At 36.7% G+C, this 25,217-nt stretch overlaps 1 protein-coding gene across 4 annotated transcripts in view; it reads right to left on the bottom strand.

Annotated features, from left to right (window-relative positions):
• Positions 1 to 2,785: 2,785 nt before the first annotated feature.
• sh3pxd2b (SH3 and PX domains 2B) overlaps positions 2,786 to 25,217 on the bottom strand; it is a 47,288-nt gene continuing 24,856 nt past the window's right edge. Inside the window, exons 5-15 of one of the 4 annotated variants that reach the window (XM_015404895.1) lie at positions 16,923 to 17,014; positions 10,813 to 10,838; positions 10,364 to 10,399; positions 8,727 to 8,858; positions 8,487 to 8,588; positions 7,984 to 8,067; positions 7,146 to 7,263; positions 6,142 to 6,347; positions 4,677 to 4,723; positions 4,451 to 4,576; positions 2,786 to 4,375 (exon numbers count right to left, since the gene is read on the bottom strand). In XM_015404895.1, the coding sequence (XP_015260381.1) occupies positions 2,855 to 4,375; positions 4,451 to 4,576; positions 4,677 to 4,723; positions 6,142 to 6,347; positions 7,146 to 7,263; positions 7,984 to 8,067; positions 8,487 to 8,588; positions 8,727 to 8,858; positions 10,364 to 10,399; positions 10,813 to 10,838; positions 16,923 to 17,014 (2,490 nt within the window). In that variant the 3' untranslated portion in view covers positions 2,786 to 2,854. The remainder of the gene's footprint in view (positions 4,376 to 4,450; positions 4,577 to 4,676; positions 4,724 to 6,141; positions 6,348 to 7,145; positions 7,264 to 7,983; positions 8,068 to 8,486; positions 8,589 to 8,726; positions 8,859 to 10,363; positions 10,400 to 10,812; positions 10,839 to 16,922; positions 17,015 to 25,217) is intronic. The other 3 variants (XM_015404903.1, XM_015404909.1, XM_015404919.1) reach the window with 3 other exon arrangements.

Here is a 25,217-nt window from a genome sequence, read left to right as displayed (position 1 = left end):
AAATAATTTGCTCTGCTGAATATCACTTGAAACCAGTCAAGCGTTAATCTAAAATGTTGTTTATACAATGGTCATTGCTTTATTTGAGCACCCAACATGAGTTAGGAAAGGCCTGTACACTTACAATACAGTAAAATGTTGCACAAATCTATTTGAAGCTTTCTTTTCAAAATATTCTGCTATTCAGATTTCCCAACAGTTTAGTTGTGTTAAAAGTTCTTTAACACAAAGCTTCCTTTCCTCTGCTTACCCTGGGATAGCTTCTTACTGATGATAGGATTAACCATTTTTCCAACAGTTAGCTAAACTATAGCTAGAGCAAAATAATTCATAAACGTTAAAATAAACAGCTGCATTCCTCTCTTTGCACAAAGATTGTAACATTAGAACAAGCTTCACCTGTACTGAGTGAAAAGTGCACATCAGTTCCAAATGACAGCAATGGTCAACGATAAGGCAAAAGGACAGAGTTAATAAAGGTGCATCTTAATAAACTGCAATAGCTCTTTCATTTTAGTAAATTAACTGAAAAGCATAACTCATATGGATTTATAACACAACGCATTTTATTTTAATTCAGATGCAATGTATTTTTGAAATTTAAACCTCATGGTGTATAGATGATGAAAACACAGGCGTTCAGAAAATTAGGATATCAAAAGGATTTTTTTTCAGAAATGTCATCCTTATTAATATGTGTCCATCAGGGCTGCAACTAACAATTATTTTGTAAATTAATTCATCAGTCAATAATTTTTTCAATGTATCAATTAATAATCGGATAGCCAAAGTTTTCTTAAAGAAGATTTCTTATGAAATTAAAGCAGGTAAAACTAAAAATTTTTTGCTTGAGGAGTTCTGGATAGAGCATATCGACAGACATTTTTTTTTTTTATCTTAAATGCAAAATATTTCTTGAATTATTGTACAATGTTGAAACAATGAAATTACCTAAGTAGGTCACTCTGTCAGCTAAAAGCATATTTAAAGTTAACGATTAATCAATTACTAAATTAGTTGAGGATTATTTCAATAATCAATTAATGCAAATAATTGTTTCAGCCCTATTGTCCATTTCTCTACAGACTATGCATTCAGTACTTGCGGGAGGCCGAGGCTCTACTATTTTCCTCAAAATGGCTGTACTCACTTTACACTTGACAATCCATGATGTACCAACACTAGCATCAAATGCACCTTGGATCACACACCTCTCCTGTCTACCTTCATTCTTTTGGACCTTTATTTCCTAAAGATATTCAACATGGACCTCCCACTCTCTTATGGTCTTTGATTCCATTATGGCTTAACACAAGAGTGCAACTCTTTGCCAGCAAACATCTGTGCACGGTGGCTTTTAAAGCACTGGCTCCAGATGTTAGGCTTCTGAATATCCACATAAACTCTTAAGTAGGCTTTACTTTGAAGCCTGGAGTTATCCTTGCTGCTTCTTCTACCAAACCCTTTCCTTCAACTCAACTCTCCACTAAAAACCTTGAATACAATACTCTGCACAACCGTTTTTTTTTGGATGTCTTTCTTGCTTTTTTGTTTTTTTTTTTTTTACCTTGGACATTATTGTGTAAGATATAAGGGAATGAATTTATATTGAGTTTTCCTATTAAATGTACATTATAGAAACAAAATAAACATTTAGTTTAGAATTTAATTTATTGGGATGCACCAGAATCAAAGCTTTGAGCATTACAGACAACATTAAAGGATTAATAAGTAATGATGACACCTGGTGTTTCAAACCAGAACAACACATGGTGTGCCATGGAGGTGGCCAAATCAAGAGACATGCTTTTCAGAGATGAAGATTCAAGACCATTCAGCCACACTAAGTTGTTGTGCTAATACTTTTGCAGGATTCTGAGGCTTCTTAGATATTGCTGTGACTATTTCTGGTCATCTTCTCTTGTTGGCTTCCATGTTTGCTGTTGCTTTTTTTTTTTTTTTTTACTAACTTTGAATGCCAAATGCTACCCTTTGTTTTGGGAACCCTGGGAACTGTTATATGATTGACTCAGGGAGCAAGAAGTAAACATTGCCTACACACTGCACAGGAGTAGTTCCGGTAAGTACCTCTAGGTTTGGAAAGACAAAAAACTCCACTAAGAAGTTTCTGATGGAGAGAACCAATTGTTTATAGGGAATGTTACTGTCCTCCTGGCTGAAAAGTTAGAATGACTTTGGTTGTTTTTAAAATCAATTGCTTCCTTATTGCTCCTTTAATACAAAAAGAATATTTATTCAAAAGAAAAAAAGTAACCTTAAGTGAAAACTAAGATAAAATTAGTTAATGTAGTCTTTAAATTACTGTAGATTTGTTGTTACCTTCCAACATATGAACTGACAAGATAAGAACACTTGCTATAAGGATGCTTTACCTGAAGATATTTCTATCAGCTGATTCATTTTAAAAGGACTAAGCCCACGGCAGAATATACTTTTGTAAGCACTAAAGCCCATATTTTGCAACTTTTTGCGGCATTGTATCCTTAATAGCATGGGTGCTACGGCACGTTTAGCACTGTAATCTGGGCTAAACATCCTCCCTACAGCAACACGAAATGGAGGCTGTGACTTGCACAAAGCCACTAAAGCGAAGTATACGTTCTTACAATATCTAGATAAAAACAATAATACGTAAACATTATGAAATTGCCACAAAAAAAAGGTCAAGTTATTGCTGAGTCGTTTGGCTAGGTATTTTTGACAAGGTGTAACAAAAATATCAGAAAAAAAAAATCACCCATAAATAAAACATTTTGATGCCACATTTTTTTCATTTATAACCTTTGTCTATTATTTGTTCACTTCCGATTGTATTTTTAATGAACTATATGACCTAAGGTTTCTTGCTCAGGTAGTTTGAGGGAATCCAGCCCTCAATATTTTCTCCTACATATTTACAGAACCACCAACCACTGCTGTTTTTCTCAAGTACCTCAAACACAGTACCCACCTTGAAGCGGGATGTTTGCTCATCCCCTTCGAAATCTGCCACGGCTAAATACAACTCATCGCTACTTGGCTCCTTGAGTAAAGGTGGCAGCTTGTCTTTAGGTGGTCCGGGCTTTTCTGGCTTCATTTGGGGTTTGGGAGGAATTGGAACTTTAGTGCTCTTGGGCTCATCTTTTTCTTTGTTTATAGGTGGCTGGACAAATGCTTTGGGTTTGGGGGGAGGGGGTCTGCTGAGTTGTGGAGGTGGTCCAAGCTTGGGAGCTTCCAGCGGTTCTTTAAAAGGAGACTTGTTTTCAGTTGGACTTGACGGGTCAGATTTCTTTGGAGGTGGAGGTCTTCTTGGAGCCATGGCCGGCGGTCTTTGCGGTGGTTCTTTGTGTGGGGGCACTGCTGGTTTTACGGGGGGGGGTGATCGATCCTGGCTAAGACCATTCATGTGTTTCGGAGGGAGTTTTGGCTCTTCAGAGTGCTTCCCATTATTGAGCATAGGGATGTGGATTGGTGGAGAGCTTTGGGGTAAATTGCTTCTTGGGACAGAGGAATCATTTTGGTGGTTTACTTCAGTGGACGTAGAGCAAATGTCTGCAGGTTTTGATGGCCTTAACTTGCTCCTTAAGTTGGTAATGTCCACTTTATTTTCTGCTGGTGGATCAGGTTTGGCAGCTGGCATGGGTTTTGGTCTGACCAAAGGTTTACCCTTTATTAACGCCGAAGGCCCAGCAACCTCTGGTTTCTCTTCCCGGGTATCCGTCTTAGGTTTTGGAGGCTGTTTGGGTACAGGTTTCAGATTAAACTTCTTCACCTCTTTAGCAGAAATCTTGTGGCCACACTCAAGACCCATTTCATTGCGAAGTGGAAGAGCTTTGCTCTTGTCTTCCTTCCTAATCTCTGGTGGTTTCTCTGGTTTGAAAGGAGCTGATTTTGGAGTAGCAAGAGGCATTATGACTCCGGGAGCTGGTGGCTTTGGAGGCAAAGGCTTGGAATGATCAGATTTTGGCTTCTCTGCAGCGTCCAACTCAAAGCTTTTATTGATAGACTCCCGTCGAGGTGGCAGAGCTGGTTTTTCTTCTGCTGGGGGGGCAGCTGGAGCTGGTGGTAAAGGCCCAGAGAAGGCAGGTGTTGTCTTCCCGGCACTGGATTTCCAGTCCCTTAGCTTGGGGCGGGAATAGGAATCAGAGGCTGCGGTTGGCTCATCTGGTAAAGGTTTAGACCAGGTATCATCAGAAACATTGGCGCCACCATCTTCAAGCCTGAGTTTCTCCATCTCATTGGGCAATGGAGCAAGAAAATTGGGTCGTAAGGCATTACTAGTCTTCTTGTACTTGTCAATAAAAGTGGCAGGGGCCCAGCCCTCTTTATCATCAATCTGGATGTACCACCAACCGCTTGCATTCTTCTCAACCACCTATTAGGAAGAAGGGTTAATAATTCAATACAGTTTAAAGTTAGCAATACCGTAAATTGATTTCAAAACACTCACCTCAACTTTGACCCCTGCTTGGAAGCTAATCCCATCTGGTATGGTGGTCTGAAAGTCAGCTATAGTGTAATACTCTTCCTCGACCTGAGGTGGTACAGGTGGCTTAGGCAAGTTTGTACCACGTGGCTGTGGGGGAAAAAAATGTTTGTCAAATACATTCAACAAAGTTTTTTTAGCCTATGACTCATCGTCTGAAACATAAACTCATCTTGGTGTTACATCTTACAATGGTTAGATCTCTGCGTGGAGGAAGTCCGTGTCTTGATCCTACTTCTGTCAAAGTAAAAATACATGTAAGACAGGTAAACTGGTAAACTGCAATAAAATCTACATTTCCATTTCTCTTTTTAAAAAATGTTTTTGCTTTAAATACAAAAACCTGTATCAGTTAATGCAAGCTGTTAAACATAGTGCCTGGTTTTTCATTTGTTTGGAGGACAATGAGATGTTTGTCAATATCACCAAGTCTATTACAGCAATTCAATTAGCATGTCTGCAACCAATACAGTGTGATATTGTACATTGAACACAATGATGAACATCAATATCAACTTGCGGAAAATTTAATAAAAATAAAAGTGGATCATCCATTTACATTCTGACATTGTACAGATGGGGCTAGCTTATCCTTCAGATGACACTGTCAATAGAAAATCACATTTTACATTGATGTGAAACTGTTTTCAATAGTAAATTATTTAGATTGATTCATTATTAAACAAGTGTAACAATGCAGAACTTAATCTTCTAACCCAGTGTTTCCCAACCTTTTTTGACTTGTGTACCCCTTTAGGCATTTTGTCTTACAATTAGTATCCCTCTCAGTCAAAAGCATTGAAGGTTGTCCAAAAGTGAAAAGCACAATAACTTATTATAAACCAAAAACTATTTTTCTAAATCTTTTAATTTGAGCATTTTATTATTCCCATCTCAAATAAGAAAAAAACAAAAACAACATAAGTATGTTGGCTGAAATTTAGTAAGGAATTAAATAATTTCATAAACTTGTATTTATAAAACTGGAGCTCTTCTGTGTAACTCTCTTATAATAGCATTTAAACTTGATGAACTTGATGAATACTGGAAAAAAAACTATAGTCAGACTGACTTAATAAGTTGTACTTTTCTTTTTCATCAAGGAAAAGAAAGCTGCTTTGATGATAGCCGAAAGATCAATGCGAAGAATAGGTGATCCTAGGCTGTTTTCATGTGTGTCACAGCTGAAGGTGAACTCAAACATATAATAAAAACATACTTTTTGGTTGATAAAAGTTTCCAATTGGGTCCTCACAAAGCAAAACAGATCCCAGCCCCATTTTATTTTTACTACATAAGAAATAAAATATTTTCATGTACCCCTTGCAATGCTCTCGCTAACCACTAGGTGTACGCGTACCCCTGGTTGGGAATCAATGCTCTAACCGGCAAATTGCAAGATCCTCACTCAGATTCCCTACTGATGGTTTTTAGAAGCCCTTGTGGCGCCTGTGTACTGCTTCTTTGCCTCTGTCACTGAGCCCCAGAGCAACTGTGGCTACAATTTAGCTTACCCCCATCAGTGTAAAAATGCTTGAATGTACAATAAAATGCTTTTTAGAGTCTTGGTCTTGATAAAGCACCATACAGTAAAAGCCATTTACATTTCATTTATGCCCAAACTAAATACTGTAGGATGATTTTAAACTACTTACTAATTTTGTTGTTATCAGAGAAAATCGAGAGCCTGTTTTCCTTCTGGTTCTCTCTGTTGTCTCTTGCTGCATTGTTCTGCAGGTTCTGTTTGGAAACACCTTCCAGGTCATTGGTGCTGGCATGAGAGGCAGCACCAGCCAACTGTCTTTGAATGTCTGATTTCTTCAAGTAGGAAGCTGGTGCCCAGCCCTCTCTGCCCTGGTACCTGGATAGAGGAAGATTTAGATTAGGGGCCGTTAAATGATATGCACCACATACAAAACATAACAATATGAAGATACATCAGCTGTTAAGCTATAGAAGAGTGAGCCCAAGAGGATTACTATATGGATCTTAACACAAACATTTCTCTATATTTTTTTGTTTTAGAGTTTCAGCAATGATGATTTATAGATCTAATTTTAATTACCACAAAAGTCAGTCATTTTTTTATTGAATGCTGATGTATTCTTTTGGAGCTGAACCATTATATCCATGGCCCTGTGGGCTTTATCTTTATGGTCAAATAGTGAATTGATTGTTCATAATTTATTCAATCATTAATAGATGCATGGAAATTATATTATTTTTTTTTACATTCAATAAGGTTTGTAAGAATACATAATTTTGTATGTTATTACTTTGTGATCCTTCATTCTAATTGCTTTAAAGTACAATTCTGGACCATTATGTGTGAAATTATAATGTTGATTTTTTTTTTTTTTTTTGGTATCTCTGCTTATGTCTCCTTGAACCCCAGTCGGCCTCAGCAGATCGGCCTGGTTCTGCTGGAGGTTTCTTCCTGTTAAAAGGGAGTTTTTCCTCTCCACTGTCGCTACAACCATACTTAGTGTCAGGGATTGCATTCCAGTCAATGAGTCGTTGAAATCAACTGGTTTTCCTTAGATAGAAAACTTTGAATCAATTTGACTGTATGATCTGGTGAACTGTAAAGTTGAGATGACATGTGCTATGAATTGGCGCTTTACAAAAAAACTAAATTGATTTGAAGGAATTTCCTTACCTGATCTTCCACCAGCCTTCCAGGTTCCTCTGAATAACCTCCACGATCATGCCTCTCTCTAGGTCAATCTCATCCTGGTCCCTGGCCGAGTACGGGTAAATCACAGAGTATTTTTCTTCTGTGGTTGGAATAAAAGCACATTTCATTACATGTAAGGCCACAATATCTGTTGTGGACTCAACAGATCAAGTAAAAAAAAAATTAAATAAAATGTCTTAGTTAAAAGTCTGGGAGGCGAACCACTCACTTATACCTGAATAACATTAACAAAGATTTCCAAAGCAAAAAGGCTGATCTTGCCGACTGGACTGCTGTTCTGAATTGAGGATTAATTCTTTAAAAAGCCGACAATTTAATCAAAAATGATTAAAGATCCCGTTGTTGAAACCACTGTTTGTTAAGATTTAGTATTTTCTACAGGACTGGATTTATTTAATGAGAAAGGTATGAGGAGCATCTTAAAAACAGAACAAAAGAGACTAAAATGCACAACACACAAAACAGATATTCCATAAATACTAATTCACAAGACAAACTGCAGAAAAACAATTACTTCAACTATTAGTATATTCAAACGACAGCTTATACTTGGTAATTTGTTAATTTAAAGTACTTTCCTAAATATAAATCTTAAATATGAACTACATGACAGCTTTTAAAACACATATAAAAAACAATCACCATGCATAGAATGAATTTGCATGCTAGCATCACCCATGCAACACGCATCCACGTAACCATCATGCTTAAGCAGGCATGAGCATAAACGCACACAAATACAAACACATAAACAGTTAGTATTAAGGTTGGGGATTTGAAACAAAGGCGTGCGCTCCACCTTGCCCAAAGCCTGTGCTGAATAGATCCCCTAAAGTTCTGCGCCGACCCACATGCCTTGGCAGTGACCAGAATCTCCGAGGCACTGACATCCCAGCATGGTAAGCGGGCGAAATAGGAAGTGAACATTATGATCTAGCATCTGGGTGACTGTTACATTTTAAATAGAAATCATTAGTAGTGATTAATCTAAAGGCTAAAATCTTTTTTGTTTTACCAATTTTTCTGACAAACACATCGTTTGTTGTATACTAAATTATATGCCCATTTAACATTTTTTTCCTTACAACAAAGTTTCCTTAACCCAAAGATCTGTCATCAGCTGATCAATGTTTTGCCATCTTTAGGTGACATCAACTACTATAAGTATAGTAAGCACTATACAGTAAAGTAACAAAAAAATAAAAAACTCCGAAATGAATCAGTTTGGAAATCATTTCCAGGCTGATTCATTTGGCTGAAGGTAGCAGATGAAATTAGGTTCAGAAGTGAACTGTTATGTACCTTCTTCCCCTGGAAGTGTGAAGTCGTCCGGGTCGTCTTGTGCCTCCAGGCAGGTGGCAGGGACCCAGCCCTGCGCATCATCTGAGCTCACAAACCACCAGCCTGAATGAGCAGAAAGAAAAACAAACATCCAAGTTATTTTCCAATGAATTGCTACTCTTGAACGACAATAAATGAACCAACAACCCTGGAGCAATCAGACAGGCAGCTAAGATGCTGTGAGATGTGTGTAGCACTTGCCGGATTCATTTTTCTCTATGACCTCCACCACCTGACCAACAAGCAGGCTGATTTCGCTGCCCTCCTGCTTCTCATAATTTGTTACTGCCACGTACTGTTCCAGGAAGAGGGGGTCTGCAGAGGTAGGATCTCCTGTTGAATAAGTGGAAATTAATAAGTTTGTCTGATTCCTTCTAATATTTGCTGCTTTTATGAAAAAGCTCCAAATTAAGCTCTAAATGAAATCTGAGCACCTGAAGAAAGCCTTCGCTCAAGTTCTCCTGTTTGTTTTAAATCTCCAATAAAGTCAGCGACTATTATATTAAGGAAAAGCCAAGAGAAACTATCAAGACAAAATTGGATCTCATTGCTTCTGAGTAATTTACGTTTAAAAATCTGTATTGAGTTAATTAGTTTGATAATAAAAAGACAAATTTAATGAAAGGTGATACAAGTACAAAATCTTCTCAGGTGAAATGAGCAAAGGCTTATCCATGGTATGGAAACCCCAAATTGTTAGGCAGACAAAGTAGATTTGAAGGAAGGAGTGAGAGAAAGACTGAGGTAACAGTAGGAGGGATATATGGAGGAGGACGATGTGATTTGAGACAGTGTAGAGGGTTAATTCAATTATTTCTATGGATGTGATTTCAATTAAGACAACCAAACAAAAACAAGACCCACCACCAACTTTAGCAACATTTCATCAGAAATATCCAAATCCTCAAGATCATGGTCGCAGCATAACTTAAATACGATTTAATATTAAAAAAACGTTACCTTGTCAGTCTGAAATTCAAATATCTATCTACTAATTGTCTTTACGGCAAATCTGATAATTGGCAACCTAGTTTAATTTGTGAAAATAGCTTAATGTTGGGGACAAATTAAAAGCTAAATGTTAACATGAAAACTATAAAAAAAAACAAAGAAGTTTATTTAATAATTGACTGATAACAACAGAATTCAGTTGCAGGTTTCCATAAAAGGCACCTATTTATGAAATCAACTTTTTTTATTTTATTTTTATTTTCTTTTAAATGAGAAGGCATATATCAACAAATACCAGCATTGAACACTACCAGCTATAAAACTGCTAAAAAATGGCCACATGCCAGCAAAATAATTCCTATGTGATGCCATAAAGATTCCAGGAGTGATAAGACTTTTTTTATTTTTATGAAAAAATATATATGAAAAAAAATATATATCAATAATATGCACTATTCATTTTCTATGAATTTTATTCTACCATTAAAATCTGTTTTGGACCAATGCCTACATTTAGTTCTCTAAAGTTCCTCTAAAGATTCCCTGTTTGTAGATATTTTCTTGGAAACCCATTTTGCAGAACTTCAATTTGAACTAAGCGAAGCATCAATATTCACCTGACACATCTAGAATATATTATGATGCATAATTATTCTTAAACATTTAAATTAGCCAAACTATAGTCCGTTGTTTTAAATATTAAAATAATAATTAAAAAAAAATCACCAAACATAAATATATGTTTTTTCAGACACAAAATGAGCCCCAAAACCCTAGCAGAGCCACATCCCACCTGCCCAGGGCTGGGAGGGAGAGGGGCAACACACCACAAGCAACCCACCGGGTTACACACACAGCACGGCAAAGCATGACAGTGTGTTTACTACCTCGCTTTAGGAAAGTAGTCGCTCTCTCCACAAACCCTGATGAAAAGGAAAATGAACGGAGAAGAAAACTGAAAAAAATAACATGGATGCAACTTAAGAACAGCAGGTCATTCGAAAGGATACAAAGAAAGGTAGAGGGAAAAAAAGCATTTAAAGTACTTGTTTTATACTCTTGTGAGGTCAAATTTAGAAAAAACATTCGTGCAAATAGAATAGATGTCATGGAATCATTACTCCAGGGACGGAAAATATCCCCAAGCCTTTACTGAAGTATGAAATTACGCCACTAGATGGTGCTAAAGTCACATTTTATTAATATTAATATAATATTTATGGCAAAATGTTTTGTTTTTTTGTTTACTTGTAATTATAAGAAGAATTAATAATAATAATAATAATAATAAATGTAAGATATCAATCCAAATGATAATTCCCTAAAGTTCTCTTACCTGACTTCTTCTTTCCAATGGGCTCCCTGTTAAAGAGAGACAATGCAATCATTAAGAAAAATAGGAAATCAGTTTGGATCAGAGGATTACGATCCATTTGCATCTACAACCTGCGCCGACATGTTTAAAGATGCTCTTAAAAGAGCCAGTATAATATTTGGTTGGATGATAAATCCAGGACAGGAACTGCTGTGTCTGGTTTAGAAATAAGCAAGGCAAACAGGCATCACTCCACAGTTCGTTCCCAGAGCAGATGCATGGAAATAAAACTCTTGGCTAATTCCCTTTAGTCCTGCTTGGTTTTACTCTTAATCTTTTCCTCTTACTGACTAAATACAAATAAGCACTGTTAGAATGCAGACCACCACAAAACAGCTAAATTCCTTGGAATCTAAAAATAAATCCTTAATTCAGATTGCAATCTGGAATAAAAAAACAAGATTCAATAGGTTCTAAGTTAGGCTAAGATAAACCCTCTGGTAAAAACCTCAGAGCAATCAGCTTTATCCATACTCCTATAAACCAACAAACAAATTAATCAACCATCAATCAAAGCAATAATCCTGAAAACATTAGCTCCATGTTCGAGGTAATAAAACAGACTAGAATCATGTTATACTCTAGGCATAGTGAGGAAACCTTTAACAGCAATCAGCTGAAGTTAGAGAATCAGCTCTTTTATTCCTATCACTGAGGACTGGGCAGTACTGCACAGAAAACAGCCGATGGACCATCTTTCAGCTTCAGTTTCCGAGGGGATCATGTTTATCAGCATCATTTAATCAGTAGCTGTGGAATGGTTGAAAATGAAAGCAAAAATAATCATAGTATTAAAATGTATTCATTTTCTTCAAATATTAAAAATCTTAACGTGGTTCATTCTCCAGCTCCTTCTGAGGGATCCCTCCTCTGTCTTTCACCAGTGAGACATCCCAAAAAGCCTCCTGACTAAAGCATTCCAGAAGTGTCCCAATCAGATGCCCAAACCACCACAACTATCCTTTGGATTATGAGCAGCAGGGCCCCTACACCAACCCCCACCCTCTGGATGAGAGTGAGATTCTAATATTATTATTGATGTAAGGCAAGCTGCAACATCGGTCCTCTTATGTGGAAATAAAAGCCAGTGAAAACAAACGTCAGGACAATATTAAAGGCTGCACAACAAAGCAGTTATCTAAGACCTTTTGCCTGATCCTCAGGCATCAAGGCAAAGACATGGGGCAGCAGGTTTTTCTCCCCACATCAGGTCAGTTAAGTTATTTCAAGACAGCAATAGAAAAATCAACAATAACTACCACGCTTTCTAAAGTCTTGTGCTCTGAGTGATGCCTTTTACAAAAGGCAGGTTGTAAATATAGTACATAAAGAGAGGAGGGTGAAAAGCATGTTTTTAATCATACATATAATCAGGCCGCGTATCAATATTTAAAGCCCATGCCAGTATGGTGTCTATAATCGTTTATTAACACATGTTAGTGATTAATTAAGTAATGCAAGCTTTTTCCAAAAAATATATATAAGCAAACAAAGCTACAGTATTATTTAAAAAGCAAAGTTTTTTTTTGGTTAAAGGAGAGGAGAGTAGGTTTTGTTGATATCTAATGTATTGAGCTGCTCATGCTGTCAGCGGCACGCTTTTCTTTATCTTTTATGTTTTCCAAGACTTCTTTTCAGTTTGGAAAAACAAATGAGTTGTGTTCCATCCTCTAAAAGCAATGGCTAATGTGTCCCTAAGATTACATGTTTCAAATTAATAACATTTAGCTTTTTATCAAATGTTTTTTTAAAACAAAGTTCCAATGTCTACAATGCCTTCTAATGAAAAATTCTAGTAATGTTGTCGCAGTGCATAATTTTTTTTTTTTTTTACAAACTTTATTTACAAATAAAGAATATACAATTGCAGACAGTAGTATGCTCGAGGTACTGGGGTAACAGAACTACAGGATTCCATGAAACAGAAAAAAAATAGATTACAAATTAAGTTCACCACTTAGGGTTATAAGTTTCATAGCTTTAGAGTTGGTGCATATTTTTAAGGAGTCCAAAAGACAACTTATATAAGCTCTAAAAACAGTGAGGTTGGGTTTGTTTTTAGCAAATTTACAAACATGTATGTGGAACTTGGCTAACAGAATAAGAACATTTATAATATATTCTTTCCCAGACATACTGCCCTTGGAAATACCAAACAGAACATGTTTAACATTCAGCGCAATAAGTATATTGCATTTCCCCTTAACAAAATTATTGAAGTTACACCAGTTGCAGTGCATAAGCTCCTGCAGGTGAGGGCAGTGTCACTGCAGGACAAATCGAGACTTTTGATTGGTCAGTTTCATCCAGCCAAACTTCTCTGACTCTGAAAGCAAGCCACAATACAAAACTAACAGTCAACCTTTTTACCAGTTTATAACCATAGCTTGAAACTGGATTAGTGTCTCCATTTCATTCTGTCTTAAAGATGGCAATACAACCATATCATCTGCAAAGGCAAAGTCAAGACCCAGAGGTTCCCAGATACCCACAACAGAATCAGAGGAATGACGAGGCCATAATGCAGCATAAAAAGCAATAGGATCACTAATAATGACCATTTTAATGTTGGGGGGAGATTTTCTGTATCTAGTATGTTAACTGGATTCGATTGGCAGTCTTCTTATAGGAACCTTTAAAAAAATTACTGTGTCTGTAACAGTTGTCCAAAACTTTCCACTGTCTGCCTGACTGCCATGTCAGTAGTCTTTTCTATGACTGCGTTATTCATTACATGCTCATAAAATGAAAGTAAGTTGTGATCATTTTCTTTTCCTGTGACGTTAAATTTTCAGAAGAAAGATTCTTTGTTCATTTCTAAAAATAATAGCAGTCAGCCCTTGAGATATACCAAGCTGTTTCATATATCCATGTTGCATTGAATATATATTTTCAGAGTTAAATTACTGAAATAGATTTCTGGTCTAACTAACTGTGATACATCGGTTAATGAGCTTTAATTGTATGATCAGTCTTAATTCTATCTAATCAACCAGAGTTTTTTTTTTCCCCCTTCCTTCAGTCCCCCAAAGCATCAACTGTTCCTTCCATAGTCTCACTTTCAATTCAACACGTCCTTTTCTGTTCCAACTTCTCTTTTTTTCAGTGATCTGTTCTGGCATCACAAGCATCTGCTTCCCCTTTCCAGCTGAGTTCTCCTGTTTATCTCCTCCCTCTTGCTCTTAAGGGAGAAGTCTTGCTTGTCATGTCTTACAACACTCAATTTATATGCCATGATAAATCTTCTCCTGGCCACTGTCTGCGCCCCAGCCTTCTTGTCAGAAGGCCAGACAATAGAGTGCACTAATAGAGGGCTTTAATCCAATTTCATTTCAGACACACCAATGCCTTTTGAATATTTGTCTCCCTTTAGTGAGTGCTCTCTGTATTTCATGCTTATCCATAGAAATACTTGGGGATTTGCACAAAGAGAAAGAAGAAACATTTGTTTTAGCAGGTCCTTAGAAAGAATGTGAAATAAGAAAAGAATGACAATTATGAGAGATGTGTGAAACACACAAATCAAAATCCAGCTGGCAAGTTTTTGATTGATTCATATTCACAATCTATGTTCGATTTAAGTCATGAAATTGTTCAAGTATACCCTCAACTTTAGGTTCTGGGAACAACAATTTCATTGACATTAATATGTTAAGTCTTATTAAGCCAGCAAGACACTGATGGCTGCTACTTGTTTTATTAGAAGTCAAGCTCTTCATCTTGATCTTTCGATTAAAAAAAAGCAGAAGCAAACCTCCAAGTATAAATGAAAACATGACGGGTTGTTATGGATTTATATTTAGCCTTCTTTACCCACAGCAGCTCCAATTGATTGTCCTTAGTTAACACCCCCCAACTGCTCATTCTATTTCAGTCACTTTATTGTAAATATTCAGATCCAAATCATTAATTAAAAACTGAGCAGCTTTAGACCTGATAGTTTACTTCAATTTTAGGATATTTTACCATTAATCTTAAAAGATAAACATGGAGAAATAAAGCAGACGCACATGAACCAGGATGCAATTTAACTCATACTGAGTTTATTCCAAAAAAGTTTAAAAAAACAAACCACTGGACTTTGTTTTCCAAGTTTGAAGACTAGGAAGACGCTTCCCATCAAAGAAGCTTTCTCAATTCAAAATGTCTGGAGTAGCGTTGAGTTCCAGGTTTATAGAGTGACACAAACAAAGCTTAGAAAACATGCAAATTGAACCAAAAAAATAGGTCCAACCCTTAGTAATGGGGAGTCATTGAGGTCATTGTTGGCCTGCAAAACCCAAAACTGGCCCATGCATCTGTAAACGGGAGTTGTTTGCTCTAATATGTTAGATCACATCAGACCACAACAGTTTAAGAACATATATTGTAAACTGGGAACTTTTAAACCCTGCAGTTTGGTCGTATAGTTTGAGCTCTAGCTGAGTACAACAACTGAAAATATTGTGGATGCCCGGCTTAAGATACAGCTTTTATTCATTAACTGAATGGCATCAACCCTATGGAATGCCTCTGCATACTATCAGATCCATTTTTATTTAATGAGCTTATTTATATATTCATTATTTGGGGGGGATATTTATTTTTAATGCTTGAATACAGATAAATTATTAAAGCAACCCTATGATAAAAAAACTAAGGACTTATATATTGCTAAATGAAATGAGCTAGCTTTTTTTTTTATATGTACATTTATCTTTTATAAGCTTTATAGATTTGGATCAATTGATTTTATGGATAAATAAATGCTCCAAGAAATTTAGTTAAAAAGTCCTGTAGCAAACCTGCTGGGTGAAATAACTTCTTTATGCTCTAGCATACTGCTCACAGTTACATTGCTATCAGTTAGTTACAAGCAAGAAGGTTCTGCAGGGTCTTTCTGCATGGAGGTTGCATATTCTCCCTGTGCATGCATTGGTTCTCTCCGGATACTCCGGCTTCCTGCCACAGTCCAAAAACATGACTGTCAGGTTAATTGTCTTCTCTATATTGTGTGAGTGTGTATGTGCATGGTTGTGTATTTCTGTGTTGCCCTGCGACAGACTGGCAACCTGTCTAGGGTGTACCTCTCATTTCACCCATACACTGCCGCAGATAGGCACCGGCCCCACCGCGACCCTGACAGAACTACCCGAGAGAAAATGGATGGATTGATGGAAGTTAGATAATAGTTAACAGGTTTCATGCAATAAACACACAGAAGCCTCGTGTCTACCACTGCTGTACCTTTAAAACATAATGAAAAGGTAATACTGTGCAAATAGTGCCTGTAGGGAAAAATATTACGTGTTGCGTTCCTGCAGTGAAAATAAAATCTGAAAGCACTGAAAGTAAAAGGTAATGTTGAAGTTAGAGTATGATCTAAACTACAGAGCAATAAACTTCCCCAATTTGTGTCTGATTTTACTTCAGCTCCAACATCCATGCTGTTAGTCACAAAGCTAATTATAATAACTATAAATATACTCTTTTTTTTGCTCACTGGGACAACTTCTACACCACACATTAATGTGTGTTGACAAAGGTTAAACCTTACAACCTAGCTGACAACTGTTGATGGGGAGAGACATAGCCCATGGGCTAAAATGTGAACTTGACCTCTAATGCCCTGTAGTTACTCACAACCTTAATTACTCATTCAAAGCCAAATGGTGTGTTGGCTGCTGGTGTTTTGAGCCAAAGTCCTTTATTCGTGTGTAAATTTGCTGTCACTGCTGAATATGACTAAGATGTTGAGCTTGCTTTTGAGAGACAAAACAAAAATAAAACCCAAAGGAAGAGGCTGTCTGCAGGCTCAGCTGTACAGTTCCGGAGCTGCAGCTACATGCTAAAGTGCAAACTCAGCACTTCAAAGGATGACTAAATGTGCCTCAACAGGAAAACAAAAATCCAACAGGAAGCGGTGCAACATTATAAAATCACATTCATTAGAGAGTGTGTAATGAATGCTTATTATCAGCAAAATGGGCTATAAATGCTCACAAGATATAGCCTGAGATACAGAAACAATAATTTTCCATTGTGCAGATGGGAAATCTGAGCTCATGTCTGAGTTTGTGTAAGCTACTTACTCCTTGGGTGGATTGAGGTCTTCAGGTCTGGTCTCAAAAAACACTCTGACTTCCTCGCACTGGGAAATGTAGACTGGCAGCTGGATCAAAGCCTGCAGGCAGGAAAATAAGATAAAGACATCAAATATGGAGTTTTGCTTTCTGGGGAAGGCAGTTACATCCGATTTAAACAGCTAAACTGCAATAGATTTAAACCAGAAAATATCTATCAAACTCACAATTTCCTAAAAAAGTGTTCGGTAGCAATGTAAAATGGCTGGAATCAGCTGCAGTGTTGGCAGTTTTCTTTCTCATCTTTCACACCATCGACTATTGATACTGCATTACTTAATTGCAGCCACAAAAAAACAATATAAAAGTGCAAGGGGCTTCCAAACTGCTAATTTATCTGAATAAACTCATGACAGAAACTGGTTAATGCTTTGTTTTAATCCTAGATAATAACAAATGTCACATCAGTTGTTCAAGTTTAACCTTAAAAAAATAGTTCAGAATTTTCCAAGTCAGGTTTTTTTTGATGTTATTATGGACAACAGCTTTTTTTCTTATTAAAAACACAATTTGGCAGTGACAGAGAGAAAGGCTAGTGATTCTAATAAATCACTTTTAGATCTAGCAGATCAAGTGAACACTATTTTATGAGCCTTTAAACCATTTACAGTTGATGTTGGAGTCGGTAAAGCACTAATTAGTTTCCTTTGTAAAACATATATGGACATCCAAGCATGTAGAGTCGTTCTGCTCAGAATAACTATATAATTAACTATTTGTGATTACCTCACTTTTTATTTAGACAATAATTGCCATTAAAACATGTTGTATGTTCTGTTTTAAGTATCGATACGTAGCATTGAGCAGTGTAAAACAGAAAGTAAGCTTTGTTGTAAATAGAGACTAAAGCAAACACTAGGATGGGTTTAATGATTATAAAATTAACATTCCAATAAGCTCCTAGGTAATTTTTGAGACTGCAGTTATTTTAAGATGGGAGACCAATTAGGTGTAAGCTTTGTGAAGACTAGCCACAATCTTCAACATCCAGGAAAGGATTTAGACTAAATCAAGGTGCTATGGGTATTACCTAATACAGGCTAAATATTAAAGAGCACTTTGCTAAACCATCTGTTTAAAATTATAATAATATTTTCTTTTCCCTTCTGGTTAGCAGCCCAGTTGGAATCTGTATTTTTCATGTTTTGTTTTTGCATTCATTCACTTTTTAAGCAAATCTTATTACAAGAGACTGCGTTAATATAATAGGCAATCCAACAGCTTTCTGTACAGTGTTTCTTAATCATTCCTTCCTTTAGTTTAGATCTCTGTTTATTGATTAATCCTCCCACATCCAGCACATCTGTGAAGGATCTCGAACAGCCGACCAATTAGCCCTGACAACGCAGTTTTAGATGAGAAACAAACAGTCTCATTTAGCAATCTATTTACTGCTATGTTCCATCTGCTTTTAACTCTATCAACATGTAACCGTTTGCTTTTTCACTTAGTGATGTGCTATAAGAAGCAGATAAACACGTCAACAGCATAATGATGAAGAGAGAAAACCTTTTCTCTGATACCAGTAGTTGACCAGATGAGAACCATCTTTGATTTCAAATAAAACGAGGCTAAAATCCAAATGCAAGCGAGCCAAAGCTCAGTGCTATCCATCAAGCTTCCCCTGCTGCTATCCACGTCTGATTTTAATACTCCTAAGTGTTTCAGTTTTGTCCTTCAGAGGAGTCAACCTCTAACAACGGCTGTCACCCACTGACGTAAAATCATGGCTGATAGAAAATGAAAGCTGAAGACCCGACATGACTGTCCTTGTCGCATCTGCTGCATTCGACTCATCCCATTTTAAATGCACTAGTTTGGCTCGGACTCATTCCTACCACTGACTGGGCACTTTTTCGACATTCCAAAAATAGAAGAGTGCTTATGAGTACATAAAAGACTTTCTATTTTGTTGCATTGTACATGTAAGACCAGACCTAACAGCTATGGTTGTATCTGGAATCACTGGCTAGGTGGCTTATTTCAGATGTGCAAGTGGTTTTCACCAGGGAGCACTATAACAGGTCCAGCAAGCATTTGCTTCACCTCAGGTCAGAGTGCATCATGAGCCAGTTATCCTCTCTTTGGATGTATTTATCTCCTCCAGTCAGCCTATGGCGGTTCCACTCATTACGATTCTCCCCGGGGAGGAGACAGGAGGGAGGCTTGGGGTAAATTACATTAAATGGACTTTATGGCTGTTTTTTGCAGAGGGGCGCATTAAGGTAATTGTGAGTGCTCACATCTGTGCATGTGGATAGGGCAGTGAGCATGTGTGTATTCTCCAAGGAAAAATATAATGGAATTGAGAGATTTCCTCCATAAGGAACAGCACCATGTGATTGTATGGCTGCATGGTATCTTTTTACAAGAAACATAAACCGTGGTTTTATTTTAGTCACCATCTATTGCAACTAAAAACCGGGATTTTGTAAAGTTCCTTGTAAAGGTATCTAAACCACTTAGCTTGTGTCATTTTGTCAGATTGTTAAACAATATTCATCTAGGCCTTTGCTACTTAATGTGATAAATCAACATAAAGCAGCCAGCGATAATGTAGGGATTATGAGAGAAGCTGCTAAGTGGCCTATGGTAACTTTAAAAAGAGCTCCAGATTAACATTTCAGGTGGGAATATTTGTCCACATGAAAACTATTAATCATGCACTCCACATATCTGGCCTTTGTGGAGTAGTGACTTATAATTAAAATAAAGCCTTGAATACTTTATTAAATTTAAAGGTTCCAAATAGCCACATGCAATCAAGTACGGTAATCAACTTAAGATCAAATGTCAAATAATGGTTAGATTAAAATTTCTTCCAACCGATTATCTGATTACATCTGCTTAGCCCATCATGTTACTGAAAGATCCTATTGAGGTGAGAAAAAAAAACCTTTGGATTTTTATGAAAATGGCTACTTATCAATTTAATGTTAGTCAATTGATATGATCAATGAGCTTTACATTAACTTGTACATCAATAACTTGCATCCGTAATAACAAAGCAAACACTTGGAAGGAGGGCATCTTGTCAAATGAGAAAATTTGAAACTTGTCATGTGGGGAAGAAAGATAATACATGAAACAAAAACAAAAAACATCAGCATCATGCTGTGGGGAAGCAATTTTAAGCTAAGAGGGTAGGCTACATACAACTTAGGTTAGGGGGGTTGAAGAGGCCCATATCCGCTGACTCGACTGGACCGCCTTCCCATGGCGGAAGCACGGGGCCACCACCATCACCGGGTCGGGTTCGGTCGCTCCGCCCCTCGCAGGCTTCCTGTTTTGACTACGTGCTGCACTGTAGTCGACCAAAATCCGGACAATTTTGAAATCCCCCGGACATTTTTTTAGGCATGTAAAGTAGGATGTGTCGGGGAAAAGGAGGACATCTGGTCACCCTACCATATCAACAATTTGATGTTTCAGTGAGTGCTCGTTGCTATGATGCATCTTTGCTCAGCAGCTTCCCTTGTTGTAAACCAACCAATCAGCGCACGGCTCATCTAAATATTCATGAGCATACCATAAAATGCTCATGAATGGGGTGCAAAGAAGAGGTGTCCTGGTCTGATTTTAACATCGGCCCAATATAAGCCAAAAAGTAATATCAGATTATATTGGCTGGCATCTCTAATCTCTGATATATTCATGCTGAAAGAAACTGTGCTTCTGCTGAAAGTTTCTGTAATTCATAGGTTCATTTTACATGGGTCAGTTGTTCTCATACCTACTGTTGTTGACTACTGTTTTAGCAAAATAACTTGATAAAGCCTTTTAACATTCTACAGTAGAAAACTATGTCATAAAAGTGTGTATGAATCATGCTAATATTGTATCGGGTCAATATCGGCATCAGTGAATTATCAAAGCTACAATATCCATATCAGAAATGAAAAAGTTTTATCGGCACACCTGTTGCCCAGAATAATTTCTTTTTTAAATTTGTTGACAGTAATGTTGAATCGTAGCCTGGCCAGCCAGACTGATATGGTGTATTATTCTGATAAAGAGCTGGTACAAATCTCTTTCAAAGGCGGGACTAAAAGGGGCAGCCTAACCAAGTTAGAAGATCAGATTAATACAATGTGATGCAAAAACTCAAATTGACAAGCTCTGTTTTTGTAGATTTGTAGTCCTTGAAACATTTCAAGGTGTCAAAACAACTCTCCAATTTTGCCTAGTATAACCTATGCTCTCTTGCACGTTCTTAAAGGTATAGTGGAGGATGTTCTTTTTCCAGGTGGATCATTAAAATAAGAGGTCCTCCTAATTGTCAATCATTCAGGTGTTATGTTTACGTAAGGCCGTCATACGTGCTCGTCCCAAATTTCACTTACTGGTGGTGAGTCTGACACAGTGAAAAAATTGTAAATCTTCTTGTAGAAAGTAAGCTTATAAGAGCGATGAAAACAGCAACTTTTAAACGGAGCGTGCACAATGACAAATGGGCTCATGCAATGCTCTCGAATGCGTTTTATAGGCGTTCCTTCTCGGGAGCGGGAACAAGGTTGTGCATGTGCATTTTTTTAATTAAAAGTGGAGAGGGCGGGTCTTTTCAAAAATTAGCGAAAATCCTCCACTATATCTTTCATTTTCGTTGCATAATTACTCCTTTGCAATCGACAGCTTGTTGTTATTTTAGCAGGAAAGCATTGCTGCATTATGGTAATTCTGGCGCTGAGAGTCACACGTCGTAAAGTCCCTCCTGCTGTGCTGTGATTGGTCTGGCAAGATCTGGCTTGAGTCAATGGCAGTTTACCAGACTGAATTACACTCTGTCTGGCTGGCCAGGGTAGTTGAATCATTTCACATTTTAAAAGAAACAGTCAAATGATCAGAACTAATGCATTCTCACAGTGCTTGGTCTATTTTTCAGACAACTGACAAAGTCTTTAGTCTCTTCAAGTGGAAAGATGCCTGTTTGACTTACAGCTCAAACTGCAGTACAGAAAGGTTTTACAGTATTTTGACTCAGGGCCTGAATACAAATGCATGCCACATTTTACTTCTTGAAATGGAAAATTATCTATAGTTATCTTTCAATCTTAGAATTATGCATTATTTTGTGTGCTGCTATGGCAGATTCAATGAAATGTAAATATTGTCTGAAGAAAGTGGAAAAGTCAAATATTTGAAATAGCTTACCTTTGAAAGGGAGTCTATATTGTTTAAAAACAACTCGAGCTAAAATGTTGATGCATGTATTTTTCTACCCAAACTGTTGAAAACTGCAGTTTTCCAAAGGACTTTGCAACTCAACAAATGATTTTAGACAAAACTATCCCCAGCGTCCATGTTTTGTTTTTTTTTCCCCTCGTTGTTTCATCCATAAGAGTTTTTTGACCTGAATAAAAACAAAACTGCCAAACCAGGGAAATTCCAGGATGGAGTCAGGGTGAAGTCTCAGCTGTAAAACACAGAAGCTGACTCAGCTATTTCAAGAAAAAGCTTGAGCTTTACCGTGCCAACCTTTAACAATTAAAGCTAAATTCCAAGGAGTTATTTTGTGTTTTTTATTTTAATAAAAGCATAACAGAACATAAAGGTAAAAACACAGACTACATCTTTATATGAAGAAACAAGGAAAAGGTAGAATTGTCTCAGCTACAAAACGTCCCCTGCCAGAGACAGGAACAACAACTTTTAACCAGCAACATTCCTGCTCCAAAACCTTATTTATGTCATAAGTGGTTAAAGATGTAGCCTACACCCACTGTTCATTCCTTCAGCACTGTTTGACTAAGGGGCCCCTCTGGCCTTTGGCATTGTTTATCATACATAAAAAGTATTCACCTTAGGGGCCTTATGAGTCACTTGTTTTGGTCAGGGATAAATTGCATAAAACATACTTTTTTGTCAAAGGAAAACGTCATTTTCAAAAACCAATATAAGTGCAATAAGCACTAAATACAGACTGGTTTTAAGTTTATTTCTTCTTTCTGAAGATTTGTAGCATTGACTGAACAGAATACAGATGAAAAAAAAAAGACTGAGACTGCGGGTTGTGCATTTGCTGAGTGGGACAAGCTCAGCAACAGGATGTTTCTGGTCTTTACCTCAACATTTCACTACACCTGAAAAAGCAAGACTCAAGCTAAATCCTGCAAAAAAAAACATGTCTCACAAAAATTGCCCCGAGTTAAAAAAAAAAAACGAAAAAAAAAAAACATATTTTCTGGTTACCAAATAGCTTTTAACTTTACAAAGAGATAACTTTCTTTTAAAACGGTCAGAAACTAACATAACATTGCATTTTTTTAATGTGTTACACCTATTGTACATATCTATTACCGGCATCAATTATTGATCTATTATCTATTAGCAGCATCAATTATTGATTAGGGGTGAGGATCGGCATGGTTGTTGCGATGCGGTATGTATTACGGTACTTGGATCACGATACGATATTGACAGAATATTGCAATGTTACTATATATTGCAATATTTTTTTCCTTGATCAAAATTAAATGTATACATAAAAAACAAAGTGCTAATGTTTATCAGTTATTTTGGTATCCATGTTGTTTGGGGTGTGAGTCAGTCCACATCTTCCACTGTGACTGCCTCAACTACAGATATGGTGCGGCGCCGCACAGGAAAACGACTCCATAGCGTCATCTGTCAGAGCAGTGGTGCAGAGGTATCCCATTTTTCTTATAGTTTTAGGCAAAAATGTTTTGGTTTAAAAATCGATACTAGAAACTGAAAGATCGATATTATATCGGGCAGCCATAAAATGATGATATATCACCAAAACAATTTTTTCCCCACACCCCTATTATTGATGGTTGGTTATTTCTGCTACAGCGGAGCAAAACAAAAAACTAAGAAAGAAAGAAAGACATTTGATCCTGTTATATCCTGTGAGGCAATTAGTCTTGTTTTGAACCAAGATTAATCATTAATTAACCAAAGAATTATACATTTTTTATTAAACAGTACAGCTTCATTTTGACTAGACATGCACAGATCAAGTTTTTTTTTCCAATCCATTGCAATAACGATTACTGGGCTGAGTTTATCGACCAATATCCAAATCCAATTCAACTGTTGTATGAATGAACCACATATCTTGCCATGTGATTGAAGGCTTTTGACTTGATATAATCATTGTTAAAAAAGGTAATAAATAAAAGAGATATACATTTACTTAATATTATTTATTAACAATGATATCCAGGTATTAGATCGGTGCATAACTAATTTTGACTTGATGAGATTTTGCAGTAAGGATATGGTTTATGTTGTTTTAAAACATTATGTTGTTTATAACATCAAATTACAGCTGCAAATTTAGAATCACAAAACAAACTAGATGTTTTATCCTTTGGATTTTTTCTGAAGACTAATGATTTTTCTTTTTTTATTAACCAAATAGTCTATTTGACACTATTTTCATGTACCTATATGGCATCCATACCAATAAAATAGCGAAAAAATGTAGGCTCTCTGGTAGTGTGCGTTTGCAACATCATGCATATTGCACAGTTTTCTGACTCCTGTCTTTAAACATTGCATTTTATCTAATTACTGTATGGCTCATCACCTATTTGGAATTGCAGTTTTTCTCTTCAGCTTTACAGCTTAAATCAGTTTGCTTTTTTTCCCCTACACTACTTCATCTAGTGTTTATGTGTTTTACCACTGACACACCCAAATATCCTTAGTGTGGGACAATAGAGGTAATTTTAATATTCTATACAAGAGCTGAAACTGTCAAAATCATGTGTTTATTGGAATTACTGAAAATGAGGGTCATTTATCAATTACCATTTGAGGACTTTTAAGGTATTATCTGAAAATTTTTTGGAAATGTAGAAATTTTGTCATCTAAATATGAACTAAATAATGGAAAAATGTTTGTCAATACTGAACACCTCCTATATACGGTCTTATTCTTAATGATTCACAGTAATGGCTGTATAATATCAGAAAAATGTCTGACTGCAACGCTTTTGCTAGATACCATCATGAAAACACCTCATAGTTTTATAAATATTTTCTGACCCATTTCTTACTTATTAAAATAGCATAGCAATTGGCTTCAGCTGTTTTTACCCTTTTTATGATTACTAAAAATAAATATGAAGTATCGGCCTCAAGCTAAGGCAAACTATATCAAACAGGCAAAAAGTATAAGACATATTCAAATTTCCATCCATCCATCCATCCATCCATCCATCCATCCATCCATCCATCCATCCATCCATCCATCCATCCATCCATCCATCCATCCAT

The sequence above is a fragment of the Cyprinodon variegatus genome, unplaced genomic scaffold, assembly GCF_000732505.1.
Source record: "Cyprinodon variegatus isolate N-32 unplaced genomic scaffold, C_variegatus-1.0 Scaffold36, whole genome shotgun sequence".
Lineage (NCBI taxonomy): Eukaryota > Metazoa > Chordata > Actinopteri > Cyprinodontiformes > Cyprinodontidae > Cyprinodon > Cyprinodon variegatus.
This window is presented reverse-complemented; position numbering and strand designations above follow the sequence as displayed.